This window comes from Podarcis tiliguerta (assembly GCF_965153285.1).
Source record: "Podarcis tiliguerta genome assembly, chromosome: 3".
Classification (NCBI taxonomy): Eukaryota; Metazoa; Chordata; class Lepidosauria; order Squamata; family Lacertidae; genus Podarcis; species Podarcis tiliguerta.
The window spans coordinates 86,616,525-86,632,092 of NC_139536.1; the positions used below are offsets into that span (position 1 = coordinate 86,616,525).

General features: G+C 40.8%; 1 protein-coding gene across 49 annotated transcripts in view; it reads left to right on the forward strand.

Annotated features, from left to right (window-relative positions):
- The window catches only part of DST (dystonin), a 315,621-nt gene that overhangs the window by 140,685 nt on the left and 159,368 nt on the right, over positions 1 to 15,568 (forward strand). For 46 of the 49 annotated variants that reach the window (XM_083431241.1, XM_083431260.1, XM_083431249.1 and 43 more), the window contains 11 exons: positions 2,142 to 2,254; positions 2,364 to 2,470; positions 3,592 to 3,711; positions 4,833 to 4,928; positions 5,015 to 5,142; positions 9,177 to 9,270; positions 11,263 to 11,417; positions 13,960 to 14,422; positions 14,531 to 14,659; positions 15,130 to 15,207; positions 15,308 to 15,469. In XM_083431241.1, the coding sequence (XP_083287367.1) occupies positions 2,142 to 2,254; positions 2,364 to 2,470; positions 3,592 to 3,711; positions 4,833 to 4,928; positions 5,015 to 5,142; positions 9,177 to 9,270; positions 11,263 to 11,417; positions 13,960 to 14,422; positions 14,531 to 14,659; positions 15,130 to 15,207; positions 15,308 to 15,469 (1,645 nt within the window). Of the gene's footprint in view, positions 1 to 2,141; positions 2,255 to 2,363; positions 2,471 to 3,591; positions 3,712 to 4,832; positions 4,929 to 5,014; positions 5,143 to 8,670; positions 9,067 to 9,176; positions 9,271 to 11,262; positions 11,418 to 13,959; positions 14,423 to 14,530; positions 14,660 to 15,129; positions 15,208 to 15,307; positions 15,470 to 15,568 lie in introns of those variants that run through there. The other 3 variants (XM_083431274.1, XM_083431281.1, XM_083431264.1) reach the window with 2 other exon arrangements.

A 15,568-nucleotide genomic window follows, 5' to 3' on the forward strand; every position in this document is an offset into this window, starting at 1 on the left:
GAAGGCCTTCTTGTCTCTCCTTGCTATTTTTTGGAAATCTGCATTCAATTTCCTGTATCTTTCCCTTGCATTTTGCTTGCCACTTTGCTTTCTTGCATTTCCTTTTCATTGGGATGGTTTTAGTTGCTGCCTCCTGTATAATGTTACGAGCCTCCATCCATAGTTCTTCAGGCACTCTGTCCACCAAATCTAAATCCTTAAACCTGTTCCTCACTTCCACTGTGTATTCATAAGGGATTTGACTTAGATTGTATCTTACTGGCCCAGTGGTTTTTCCTACTTTCTTAAGTTTAAGCTTGAATTTTGCTATAAGAAGCTGATGATCTGAGCCACAGTCAGCTCCAGGTCTTGTTTTTGCTGACTGTATAGAGCTTCTCCATCTTTGGCTGCAGAGAATATAATCAATCTGATTTCGATGCTGTCCATGTGTAGAGTCGTCTCTTGTGTTGTTGGAAAATAGTGTTTGTGATGACCAGCTTGTTATCTTGGCAGAACTCTATTAGCCTTTGCCCTGCTTCGTTTTGATCTCCAAGGCCAAATTTGCCAGTTGTTCCTTTTATCTCTTGACTCCCTACTTTAGCATTCCAATCCCCTATAATGAGAAGAACATCCTTCTTTGGTGTCATTTCTATAAGGTGTTGTAAGTCTTCATAGAATTGGTCAATTTCAGTTTCTTCAGCACCTGTAGTTGGTGCATAAACTTGGATTACTGTGATGTTAAAAGGTCTGCCTTGGATTCGTATCGAGATCATTCTATCATTTTTGAGATTGCATCCTAGTACAGCTTTTGACACTCTTTTGTTGACTATGAGGGCCACTCCATTTCTTTTACGGGATTCTTGCCCACAGTAGTAGATGTGATGGTCATCTGAACTGAATTCGCCCATTCCCGTCCATTTTAGTTCACTGATGCCCAGGATGTCAATATTTATTCTTGCCATTTCACTTTTGACCACATCCAACTTACCCAGGTTCATGGTTCTTACATTCCAGGTTCCTATGCAATATTTTTCTTTACAGCATTGGACTTTCCTTTCGCTTACAGGCATATCCGCAATTGAGCGTCCTTTCGGCTTTGGCCCAGCCGCTTCATCAGCTCTGAATCTACTTGTGCTTGTCCTCCGCTCTTCCGCAGTAGCATGTTGGACGCCTTCCGACCTGAGGGGCTCATCTTCCAGCATCATAACTTTTATATGCCTGTTGTCTTTGTCCATGGAGTTTTCTTGGCAGGGATACTGGAATGGCTTGCCGGTTCCTGCTCCAGGTGGATCACGTTTGGTCAAAACTCTCCACTATGACCTGTCCATCTTGGGTAGCCCTGCACAGCATAGCTCATAGCTTCTCTGAATTATTCAAGCCCCTTCGCCACGGCAAGGCAGTGATCCATGAAGGGGTATACAGCCTTAGGGTTTTCTTAATTTCCTGGCTGCTGCTATGCTACTTATACCACTGGAGATTGGCTTTGCTGAGTCAGTCTAGCCAGACATCAGTCTTTAAAGAATTCAGAGCGTTATAGTCCTATTGATGGAGTAACTGATTGAGAGGTGGTATTGATGGACCTTGCCAAAACTGAGACATGCAGACAGTATGTGGACCTCTAGAAGAGATGTTCCTCTAATTGTGAATGTTAAAAAGAGACTGTGTGAAGACCAGACAATGTAAGATCTAAGGAATAATTTAACTCTAGGTGCATCATTATACAGACCTCGTAGAAGTAAGGTGCTGGACTAGATGGGTTATTGGCATGATCCAGCAGCCTTCTCTTATGTTATTATGAAGGGCAGTTAGCCCAACCCTTTACAGGATCGCAACACATTTAACTCGCATTCATTTAATAAAATATCCCCATGAGATTTGCCCTATCCCTAGCAGAGAGATGAGACTGCAGAGTTAGGGTTTAGAAAAGAACTGAAATGACCAAGGTATCCACTATTTTTTGCAAATAATTTGATTTGAGGGAAAATTCCTTCCTGAAGCTGAATATTGAAACAGGTTGCATCCCAGGTATGGAGGAAAAACACCTCCTTTAACTCAATGAAAGAGTCATATCCTTCATAAATGCATCCACTGAAATTAATGAAGATCTTACCTACCACAGTATTTTCCAAAATCAAACTTAAAAGATTGTTTTTGTCTTGCAGGCCGGACCTGATAGACATGAATACCGTTGCTGTTCAAAGCAACCTTGCAAATTTAGAGCATGCTTTTTTTGTAGCAGAAAAACTTGGTGTTGCCAGACTTCTGGACCCCGAAGGTGAGTTTGTGAATGGGATCCTTAGTAGATCATAGCATCAGACTGCATTGGAATTGTAACGCTCTAATGTACGTATGGTGGACATTAGCTGTGTCATGTCTTGTTTTAGATGTTGATGTCTCCTCGCCTGATGAGAAGTCAGTAATCACTTATGTGTCATCACTTTATGATGCATTTCCCAAAGTACCAGAAGGTGGTGAAGGCATCAGTGCACATGTAAGTAAGAGATTAGCAATTATAAACTACGTTCACATACAAAACAAGCTTGTCATGGAGAAGGGTTAATTTCACTGGCAATTGTAAAGAAAAGAGGATATTATCTGATTGTTGGGATTTGGACATTCGAATCTGGCTTGGTAGTATGTGAGTAGTCTGTGCAGCTGATTTTACAATTGTGTCACCTTTTGTTGGTCATGTGCCTCCATCAGAAATCTGACCACCACATTCTCCACCAGCTGGAGCTCCAACACCAGGCTCAAGGGAAGCCCTACATAGAGTCCATTGCAGAAATCGCGCCCTGAGGTTACCAAGTACATAGACTACAGTGGTCAAACTATCCCAGGCTAGGAACTGCCATAACTGGTGGATGTGATAAAGCTAAGTTGTTGCAGTGGGTCAGTGTATCTGGCTGTTAATCAGAAGGTTGGTGGTTTGAGCCTACCCAGGGACAGCTGTGGGCAGGATTCCTGTATCGCAAGGAGTTGGAATAGCTGACCTTTTGATTCTATGGTAAAAGGCACACCTAGTCACATGGGACACTTGTGTCTCTAGTGATAGAGATCTATCCAGGAGTACCTATTCACTTCCTCCTTTAGAGGGAGTGTGACTCTGTCCAGAACGAGCATGTTGCCCCATCTCTTAGACATGGGACCTACGCATCCAAAGCACAGTTTATTGACCCCATAACACAGGTGCCAACTCATGATACATGGTTGGTAGGGGCATGAAATGAATAGAAGCAAAGGAGAAATTACAGCTGGGCCTAAACATCGTATTCAGTGCAGCGATGGGAAGGAGATGGATATACAGATAAGGGAGATATGAAGAACTGGGGGTTTTGGGAGCAGGAGCTAAAGAAGCATATGGCTGATGTAGAATCTGAATACTAAGAGTAGCATAGAAAGGGGATTGTGCTAGGTTTGAATTGTGGGCTTCTTCCATCACTGCAGCATTACAACTAGGGAACTCAGTAGGAGCACGAAGGGCCAAGAGAGAGAGATGGCTATAGGACTCACTATCCTGTTCTGAGTTGGCGTAGCGGCCCATCAGATCTGTTGCTGTAGGCTTCCAGTGCTACAAAATGCTTTGATAGAACTTTATTCCTACTTACTTACTAGGATGTTGAAGTCAAGTGGGTTGAATACCAGAATATGGTGAACTACCTCATCCAGTGGATCAGGCACCATGCCACGATGATGACTGACAGAGCGTTTCCAAACAATCCTGTGGAACTCAAGGTGATGTTTACATTATCAAGATACAGAATAAAGTGCATTCTGTATTAATTCTTTTAGAGGGATCACCTACCTATTTAGAGAATGATTTACAAGCTCTATACAAATTAGTAACAGCCTACTCATACTCGCTTGTGTGCCACTGCTGGAGCACATAATATTGGGCTCAAGAATTCTCAACTCTTTCCCTCAGATGCAGCCTGTCTCCTGTCCAACTACAGCACTGATTCTTAGTCCAACCTCACTCATAGCTAGGAAACAATCCATACATTCAGAGGAAAAGCATTGGTAGGGCTTTCCTGGGAGTGTGGGTGGTAGTGCAAGTTGCATAATTGAATGCATCCCAGAATAAAAACATTTCGTTGATGGGAAGCTAGCATGTCAGAGAGAAGGCTAAGCCTTCTATTGGTCATGTTAGTTTTATTAATTAAATGCATAAATCCCCCTTCCTCCCAGAGGAGCTCAAATAAAGTTTACCATAAACAGAGTTTTTACACAATGGGTAGTCAGCGATACAGCTATCTTCTGACCTTGTAGATTTTGACCCTCAGTCGCCCCATGCAGGTAAAAAGCTTACCAGGTCTTGGCCAGTTACACATTGTGGCCTTTGGGCTCCTAGAAAATTGGGAAGAAGACGCAGTCCTGTTGTACAGCTTCCATGTCAGTATTGAGCAGCACAGGGGATTCCCCTGGCTTGGAGGCAATGGGATGGAATTTTAACTGAGGCTGCATGAACCATTGCCCCATCTAACTCATAGTTTGGGGTCTGGACTGTCAAGTCACATTCTGAAGAAAGAAATTGAACAGAATTCTGTGCCAGCTGCTGTTTTCTGGATTGAAACCATGAATGCCAGTGCTCAAGACAGTCAGTATTACATTTGAATTTAAGGCATGGGGATGCCAAGTGAAGGTTGAATTAGGCACTTGACAGTTTAATTCTCCTCTTCCCATTGTAAATCTAAGAAGGGGTTTGGTTGGGATAGTGAGTAAACCCACACAAACTGGTTCCACACTTATGGGCATGAAAAGATTTTCAAAAGCTTCAGCAGACCAACAGTTCTGAGTAAATAGTAAAACAGTATATTTTAGAAACATGACAGCAATGCTTGTTTGTTTTTCTTTAGGCACTTTATAACCAATATTTACAATTTAAAGAAACAGAAATTCCACCAAAGGAGATAGAGAAATCAAAAATCAAACACCTATATAAATTACTGGAGGTAAGCCATTTTTTTTTAATGGGTTTTCGAATGCTGGTCTTGTTTCCTTTTATCTTGGCTTTATGTAATCATTCCTTGTTTTGAAGGTTTGGATAGAATTTGGGCGTATCAAGCTTCCTCAAGGTTACCACCCCAATGACATAGAGAAAGAGTGGGGGAAGCTAATTATTGCTATGTTGGAAAGAGAAAAAACACTTCGACCAGAAGTTGAAAGGTATGTTGGTATTTTTGTTTTACAAGCTTGCTTCTCTGCCTGCTCGTTTGAAAATGGCCAGTGCAGTATTTTGCGAAATGGACAAGGGCACTTCTATTAGAATACTTTAAATCAACTTTAGGTACATTGGCAAGTTAGAATCTGATTTGATAGGCTCAACCATTTATTATAAGAAATCCATCCAAACCTAAGCTTAATTTTATTACTAGGGTCTGCACCCCTGCTTGCTCTGCTTGCCAGCCCCCCTGCCACTTCCCCCCACATTAATTTCCCAATCCACACAGCTGCTAAGCTTACTATTCACCTTCCCAACCCCATTTCTGAAGCCACTTCTTTCTTCTGTTCTGCAGTCCCTCCTTGCTCTCCTGTTTTCACCTTTGCTCCCATGCCCATGTCTTCTCTCACCCTTTTGTGCAAGCCCGCTTGCACACAAGGTACCCCTGAGATAATCTCTTGCATGTCCTCTTCCCACAAATTACTGCTAAGCACCCTTTCCACCTTCCGGCCAACTATGAAGCCACTGTCCTTTCCTGCTCTGCAGATTATTTCATGCCCCTGCTTACCTCTTTGTCCCATTCCAATGCCTCCTACTCCTTTCTTTCTTTTTTTTTTTGCAGCCCCTTGTGCATTCCCATTTTCACCTTCACTCTGTTTTTTTCTTCCACCCTCCTTCCATTTTTCAGTGCTTCTTTGCGAACAGATCACCCCCCCCAACATAGCCGTGCCTTCTCTGAATTCCTGTTTTGTAGCCCCTTTGCACATACCCACACCACTTTCACCTTCGCCTTCTTTTTCCTCCATCTTTTTTTCAACTCTCACTTGCACACAGACCACCCCTCTTTCCGTGTCTCTTCCTCTCCTATACGGCAGCCCCTTTTGCACACACAACCCATCATGATATATGTTACTGTATCTTTAAGATGAGTAGATTAATAAAAGCAATCCTATCAACTATTGAGATCAGGTGCCTTCACTGTACTCTTTTCGGCGCCTGCTGAAAACATGGTTGTTTAGACAAGCTTACCCAGATGCTTAGAAAGTTGAGGTAATTTAATCTGTTTTAGTATTTTGTATGTTTTAAAGTTTGGGTGTGAGTTTTGATTTTCTTGTTTTATATTATTGTAAACGGTTTTGAGGCTTTTCACAATCGAGCAGTGTATACATTTTATGAAATTAAATAAATTAATTAACTTGTTTCGTTAGGCAGCCTTTTTCAGCCTTAGGTCTCTAGACATTGTTGGACTACAACTCCCATCATTCCTAAACATCATGAGCAGTGTTCAGGGATTATGGTTGTTGTAGTTCAAGAACATCTGAGGACCGAAAGTTGAGAAAGGCTGAGTTAGGGGATGCTAAGTTCAGTTGGTGGGTGTTGTACATATATGTGTGTTTTCTGGAAATAAAAAGCATTTCTTAATTACTACATTGAATCCGGAACTTCATGTTAAAGATAACATGGTTGCAGGAGTGAAATGCATGACAGTGAGATTGTGCTTTGTAATATTTGACGGTTCCGCATCCTTCCTATCTGTCTGTCTGTCTATCTATCTATCTATCTATCTCTATCTATCTATCTATCTATCAATCATCTATCTGTCACATGATGCATTGGAGGAATGGAAGTGGGAGAAGGTTGAAAGTTCATTTTTCCCCCTTTCAGTAACCTTCTCGCTCTATTCTAACAACCATAGAGGTTTGAGTAAAGTGGTTGTGGAGAGACACTGAGATGACAGTTGTGGATTTAAACCAGGCATAGGCAAATTCGGCCCTCCAGATGTTTTGAGACTACAGTTCCCATCATCTCTTACCACTGGTCCTGTTAGCTAGGGATGATGGGAGGTGTAGTCCCAAAACAGCTGGAGGGCTGAGTTTGCCTATGCCTGATTTAAACTATGGTAGAGGTTTAAGTAAAGCTAGCTTTTGTAGTAGGAGCCAAGCAGGGCTTTGCTCACGAGGATTTGCTGTGCAAGGGGTGAAAGCAACATGGGAATAAAAGAACTAAGCCCTTCCCATCTCTTTCAGTTGCAGCTTTCATCCTCCACTTGCTTTACAGAGGTTTCAGTGGTGATGGAGGGAAGAAGGACTTGTACTTAAGAAAGATGAGGCTGTGTATTAAGAGAACTGTAGTTGCCTTAGTGTGTGGGAGAGGAGAAAATGCCAGTCCCTAAGAGTAGGAATCTAGTCTTATAAATGATGGAGCATGCGCATGTATGCTCTACTTGCTAAGTCAGTTTCAATATAAAATGGACTTCCCAAATGATCAATTGCTTCCCATTGTTCATATAAGCAGTTTGGGATCCCATTTTCCAAATGGTTTTTCATTGTGATAAAGCCCTTTCATGGTGACTTGAACACAATTGTTTTCACATTAAATAAATATTAGGTCTCTTTCACAAATCTTCTTGACCTCACAAAAGTGGTGCTGAAGTCAATAGATAGGGAGCTGACATGTCACAGGATCATATAGCAATAAGTTCGTAGCATACTTTAATGCAGACATGGATCACAGGCACCCATGCACCCGGAGTTAACACGTGTAGTTACATGCTGTTCAGCAGTCAGTATGATTTTTTTCCGCCAAGCATGCAAGGGCCAAATAGCAAGCCAGCACAGTCTTTTAAGGAAAAGCTGAACTTGTTTATAGCTTCAAGCAGCAATGGCGTGATATGGGTGGGGTTTTATAGAACATTAAATAATTGAATAATAGGAGTAAGAATGAAGCTCTCTACCTTTTAGAGAAGACAGTGTGCAGGCATCATCCTTGAGGAAGATCCCAGCTGCTCATTTACCATTTGAAACATGAATAAGAATTGAGATTTTCTGTGAGCTGAAAGCTAAAGAATGCCATTGGATTTCATTTTTGACATTAACATGATTACTGATTGCCAGGAGGAGGTAAAATACATATACCAACTTTGGCAAACATTCTGAATTACACACACACACAACCCATAGTGATGAAGCAGTCCAAATAATTGATTCACTGTCACATTTTAAACCACGGTATCTCCATTAAATTCAACAAAGTGGCATCAATATGTCAAGGCAGGCACTAATTTTCCTATTTAGAAGATAATGATTAATCGTAATATTTTGACCTGATTTTTTAAAATTAATAAATGCATGTTGTATGTACTTAAAGTGAACAAACCACACATACTTAATTTTAGTTCTTTCCAGCGGTGGCTATGTATAGTTTTAAGAGGGACATGGCTAGAGCATAAGCTTTAATACTGTTTATAGCAAATGCCTAGACTGCTGTGTATGTGGCCAATGGATGTTTTGGGAGCAGTATTTCTGAAGCAAACTGGGTATGGACCTGGATGAGAAACTACTGAAAAACCTATGCTAAGTGTAGGGAGACTAAAGGTTGTGAAACTGTTGAAGGGGAGTTCCCTCCCCAGTCCTCAAATCGTTTAGTTTGTTGAAATTGGATGAGACTTACATAAAATATTTGGCATCCCTCTTTCCGAGTGAACACCCTAATGATTCTGATTAGTCCATACTTGCACAGGCAATTCAAGCTACAGAAGCCAAGCCCACATTGGCATATATAGCTGAAGGCGAAGTCTTCTGAAGAGGAATGAGAATGTTACTTGCAGGGCTTTGAATATGCATGCTGAGACCTATTTAAGGATGCAGAGCTTGGTTTTTGTTCTTAAAGCCATCTAGTCCCTGGAAGCTGTATGTTTTTGCAGGCATTTTGTCTTCTCGACTTTTTAAATGACCAGCGGGATAGCTTTCTAGCTGTAAAAAAATGAATGCGAACAGTTACGGCTACCACAGCAGTGACTCTGTATTTAGTAACAGCACTAGCACCCGGACCAGCATTGATTCCAATGAAAACTTCTTGTCTGTTAACTGTGGTCCAACCCTTGTTAATTCTTGTATAAGCTTTGGCAATGGTCCCAACGAAGGAACCAGGTAAGTGCCGGTATTATTCTGCAGAATGTGGTGCGTTTTTATCTGGTAGCAGAATCGAGATGTTAATGACCAGCCCCATGTGATTTGTCTTAACTTCTGACTTCTTTTAGGTTAGAAATGCTGCAGCAGATTGCAAACAGAATTCAGCGAGACAGCCTGGGCTGCGAAGACAAACTAATACTTGCTCGAAATGCTGTGCAATCAGTAAGTGTATTTGGATAGCTAGTTTCTTGTCTCTTTATCTGTATAAAAAAGCCCCAGCATAGACCACTCGATAAAGGGGTGGAGTTGAAGCTGCAAAATCTGGATTAAAATTCTTGCACAGACATGTACTTCCTGGGTGACCAGTACCAAATCACCATCTGTTGGCTTGATGTCTTCTGTTTGTATAACTGGAATTACCACAATGTCTCTTGGAATTATGAGGACAAGAAGAATACCTCTTTGTTGGTTGGCAGGGGCTAGAACATACTGGGATATCCTAGAAAAGCATGCAAATTATTTCCTCAGTCGTGTAAAATGGAGGTGGAAGCTGATGTTAATAAGTGGCAGACAAAATGGACAGGCTTAAAGAATGTTAAATGTTTTAAATTCATACACTTGTTGGATTCCAAGGTGGTTTGTTTTTAGGGTGGAGAATGTATGTTCACAGCCTCACTTGAGAATAGGATCTGTTTCCACCCTGCAAATACTAAGGGTGGAGACAATTCTTAGAAAGAAGACAGGTGCTATAATTTTGCAAGCAAGGTTTGTGAAAATGATTAAAAGTGCATGTATGCTTTTAGGCAATATTCTCCAAGTCCAAGGTTTTAGAGGGGTTGGTCTGTAAATCCAGGAGTTCTCTGTTCCTTACAGTATCCAAGAATTGGATGGTGTGTTTTTTATAGAGTTTGTAAGAATGTGGTCATCTGCGTGGAAATGTCATGCGGCAGGTTAATCAAGCTTGTGGTTGTGGTGGAGTACGACTTACAATTTCTAGAACGGGTGCAAAGGTTATGTCCCTAACAATGCTGCCTATGGCTTAGACCCTAGTATTTTACTTGAAGATATGAAAAAGGAACTCCACAACCCTGTCATGATATAATTTTATCCAGCTACCACCTTGCAGTTAAAGACATCTACCTCTTGATAGCCAAGTTATAATACCATTTAAAAGCCACCAGCAAATCTCCTATCACTCCTTTTCTCCAGCCTCCAAACCTACAAAATGCTATCAGTCCTTTGTTACATTATTGTGACTCCAACCATTGCATCAGCTGTAGTTATCTTAGGGCAAATGCCATAAGCAAAAACAGACTGTCTGGCGAACCTGTTCAGTAAAAAAGAATATTGCCTGCAAGTCTTTGCAATATGTCGTATGTTAGAAAGGTGTGTAGCAAGGCAACTACACATTTGTAACCATTTTTGAAAGCACTTCAGCCATAACAAAGAGAAAGCTTAATCAACCTTTTGGAAGGCATTTTAATGTAGAAAGTTGCAACCACTCGGAATGGGAAATTTTTCCAACAGAAAAGAAGTCTGATCTAGGGACACTTGAAGTCTTGCACTTTGCTGTAAATTATCTCGATTCACATCATTCTTTAAGACTATCACCTTATTTTCCAATGACTGACTTGAAATCTAGTGGTGTTAACTGATGAAAGCAAAAGCTAAAATGTTTAATATTTTAAGTGTCACAATCTTCACACACGCACACACAGCGCGCAATGGGTTAAGGAAGTGGCAGGTTATGGGTTTTTACACATGAACGTTGGTTTAGCTGTCTAAATATCATTGTCACCTTATTTTGCTACACACACTGGACGAAGCATGCTGTTTTATGTATATATAAAAATGTGGATTGGTATCCAAAAAAACCCCAAGTATCTGGGAGGTATCTGACTGTCATACTCAGATTAGATCCATTGAAACAATGGACTAACTTAAGTCTGCTGATCTTAATGAGTTTATTCTGAATATGATTTAGTTGATCATCACCGTGATAATGTGACTTTCACCTTGGGCTTATCTTACCATGTATGTTAATCCACAGATAAACATTGTAAAGCATGTCTGAATAAAGATAACTATTGTAAACTATTGTAACTATTATAATTTTCAGAATATGATAATGGTACAAAATATTCCTTGTATATTATATAAAGTTTCTTCTCCAGTTAAATGCATGATTAAATTCAATTTGTATTTTTAACACAGGATGCAAAGCGATTAGAATCAGGTCTGCAGTTCCAGAATGAAGCTGAGATCGCAGGTTATCTACTTGAATGTGAGAATCTGCTGCGTCAACAAGTCTTGGATGCCCAGATTCTTATTGATGGAAAATATTATCAGGCAGATCAGCTGGTCCAGAGGTTTGTGCATTTATGTTATGTAGAAATATGAGCTTATGTGAATATATGCTTAAGAATTTATTCTCTAGCCCATGAAAGCCCCCTTTCTTTCTTTTTTTGATGCAGAGTAAGCTGTGTAGACAGATGACAATACTTAGTTGTAACAAGCTCTACCCTCACCTGAGTTATATATTTTTCTTTTCTTTTACTAGTTTATTTTGGGGTTTTTTTTTCCCTTTTCAGAATTGAAAATTAATGAGATGATGCTATTATGCTATTGATAAATTAAATAACATGTAAAAAGAAAGAAATCGGAGCATTCATCTTACTTCCTATCAGTAGCTATGCAAAAGCATAATGAAGGCTGCAGCTGGTAATATCTGCAATTTTAACAGAAATACACTAAAAGTAAAAGGATGCCCACATACACCAGAAATTTCAGTCTCCCAGATGTAACTAAAATTGTCCTGAACTAGATAACTTAAATGGCATGGCAACATGGCAAAACCTTTTTCCTCTGTAGATTGTGGCTTGGCTGCCTGGACGGCTTATTGGATTTTGCAAGCATCTCTGACATGTAGTGTATGTCTAAGCTTTATTTTCATTTTAGCTTAACTGTAGCTTGCCATGTTGTCCAACCTGAACTGCAGCTAAGCTTAAATCCAGCTAGTGGAAACAAGCCAATTTCAAACCACACATATTTTTCCCCTAACCATAGTTAAGATTAACCACAGTTTAGTCACACACTAAACTGCAGTTAATCCAAAACTGGAAGTGGAAGCTTCCAGTCTGCTATTCATGACCAAGCTGGAAAGAAGAGAGAAAAGGGAGAGTGCATAAGCCCAGGGGGAGACTAGCCTTGTTGTCGTGGAACAGCAGCCCATGGTTTAGCATTATGTTTCAATATAGCCATAGTATGCAACGTCTTAGTACACTAGCATGATCTCCTATATCCTATATCCTTGGCTATATTTATACAGTGCTGATGCTTTGAGATATTGCCAGTTGTTCTCCCCACACCCCACATTAATATCTATGCACATAAATGATTGTCAAACACAGGCATTTAAGTATCTGTCTCTTTAAAGTGGTGTAGTGGTTAAGAACAGTAGACTTGTAATCTGGTGAACCGGGTTCGCGTCTCCGCTCCTCCACATGCAGCTGCTGAGTGACCTTGGGCTAGTCACACTTCTCTGAAGTCTCTCGGCCCCACTCACCTCACAGAGTGTTTGTTGTGGGAGAGGAAGGGAAAGGAGAATGTTAGCCGCTTTGAGACTCCTTCGGGTAGTGATAAAGTGGGATATCAAATCTAAACTACTACTACTACTACTACTACTCCTCCTCCTCCTCCTCTTCTTCTTCTTCTTCTTCTTCTTCTTCTTCTTCTTCTTCTTCTTCTTCTTCCTGCTAATGCACAGAAAAACTTTTCCAAAGCTGAATTTTCTCTGAATTTGTCCCATTGAGCTCAATGTGATCGAGCAAGTTTTCACACTTCTTTGGTCCATCTGCTCCCACGGATACATTCATATGAAAAAATGTATTGTAGAAACTGCATTCCCCAAGATACAGCCCATGAGTTGAAGCGAGGCAGTTGCAGATCAGGTGGCAGATCTGGGGCCTGAGGAGTGCGCTGTGCCCCTACCTCCGCCACTGCCACGCCCCTATGGCTGGTGCGTGCTGCTGCAGTGGCTGTCTTTCCTGCTGCTGTTTGTTAAGGTTGCTGTGAAGTAGGTGCACTTAGAGCAAAGGGCCTAACTTGGCAACAATGGCAGCAGTGTAGGGCATGCCCAGCAGTGGGGTGTGTGACAGCAGTGTGGTATGCCCATGGAGGAAGAGGAGGGGGCATGGCATGCCCGTGGCAGAGGAGGTTGAGGGGCGGTGGTTGTTTGTTTGGGTTTTGGGTTTTTTTTGCCTCAAGCACCAATACCTCCTGGGTCAGCCCTGACCCCCACAGCTTCTCTGGGAAGAGTGTTGTTACTGTTATAGACTGAGCACTTTCCATCTTGATTGTGGAAATCACTACTGATTGAGGAGGATCCATAAAGAATCCAGTGCACAACAGATATTCTTTTTGTGCCAAGTTTACAGAGATGCTTGGGAAGCATCACACAGAGACAAAATGGATCCCTTCAATTTTCTCTTACCTTATAATAGTTGTGTTTGGGGCTACAGTTGTTACAACAGTACTGTATATTACTTTAATCCTTACCTTCTATTCTTAAAGAGGAGGATGAGTTTGATCCTGTCTCTGCCTTTCCCAGAGGCATTACTTTTCATTATGATGGCTTTATTATGCACAGACACATACTATTACTTGGCACATTACCATCTAACTCCATTTCACTTTAAAATTCCTAATATATCTACCAGTTTATCACCAAGGTTTACTGGAATGTGTGGATTGAACTCTTAATAAACAACCCCCTCCTTTTTTATTTTACACAAAATACAAGATAGTTTCATTATTTTTTGTTTTTGAAATGATGGGAATTCATGAAAATCCCAAGACGATATCCAGATCTTTTCACTTCTGCAGTAAATGCTTTTCTGGTTTTTGAAACAGGGTTGCAAAACTGCGAGATGACCTTATGGCCTTAAGAGCAGAGTGCTCCTCAATATACAGCAAGGGGAGGACCCTGACTACAGAACAGACCAAGATGATGATATCAGGAATAACACAAAGCTTAAACTCAGGATTTGCACCAAACTTCAGCCCCAGCTTAAACTCTGGACTGAGCCAGGGCTTATCACCCTCCTTGACATCATCGAGTCTAACATCAGGTTTATCATCGGGTCTTTCTTCAAGAATGACTCCAGCCATCACCCCAGCATACACCCCAGGTTTCCCACCACGGTTAATTCAAAGCTACATAACAGGAGTTGACACGGGTGCACTGCAAACACTCAAATTGATGCAGATCCGAAAACCTCTGATGAAATCGGCATTTATCGATCAGAATTTAACAGAGGAGGAAGTCAACATGAAGTTTGTTCAGGATCTTCTCAGATGGGTAGATGAAATGCAGGTAACATCTTTACATGTACATTTTAAAAAAAAAAAAATCGGTCTGTGCCTGATCATTTTCCTCACCCGCTTGAGGGCTCGACTTTAATTTTCAATTTCTGCTTTCAAGGTGCAACTTGATCGAGCTGAATGGGGTTCGGATTTGCCAAGCGTTGAAAGCCATTTAGAAAATCACAAGAATGTCCACAAAGCTATTGAAGAATTTGAGTCAAGCCTTAAAGAAGCAAAAATCAGTGAGGTACAGCTTTTTGGGGGAGGAGTGTTGTGGTTATATTAAGTGTGCAGGGATTTTGTATATTAAGCAGCATATAAAAATTAGGAATATACCCCACACATACACATGTGTGCAATGTGCTTCATTATATATATATATATATATATATATATATATATATATATATGCTTTCGTAGATTTTCACGGGTACAGGAATGCAGGTTTTGGTGTCCTCGGGTGTCTTCCCGTGTAAAAGTTGGGGTGTCTAGGCGACGTTTCGACGAGGTCTCACTCGTCATCTTCAGGCTGGTGCTTTCGGCTTCTTGTTCCAGTAACAAGAAGCCGAAAGCACCAGCCTGAAGATGACGAGTGAGACCTCGTCGAAACGTCGCCTAGACACCCCAACTTTTACACGGGAAGACACCCGAGGACACCAAAACCTGCATATATATATATATATATATATATTATTTGAACCAATTTGTTCTTTACAGATCCAGATGACTGCTCCCCTTAAACTCAGCTATGCAGACAAATTGCACAAACTGGAGAGCCAATATGCAAAACTCTTGGTAAGATTGCAGTCCCACCTTTTATTTGGATGCCACTTTGATGACAAAAGGTTTAAAGTAAAAAATAATAATATGGATTTCTTTTACTATCTTTTTCAAGAACACCTCAAGAAATCAGGAAAGACACCTTGATACCCTTCACAATTTTGTATCTCGTGCTACCAGAGAACTCATATGGTTGAATGAGAAAGAAGAGGAGGAGGTTGCATATGACTGGAGTGAGAGAAATACAAATATAGCACGGAAAAAGGACTACCATGCAGTAAGCATTGTTAAAATAGTCAAAAATAAGTATTGAATGTGACCTTTTTCTTTTTTTCTTTTTTTTCCTTTTTTTTTTTTTTTTTGCTCCTGGCTTCTA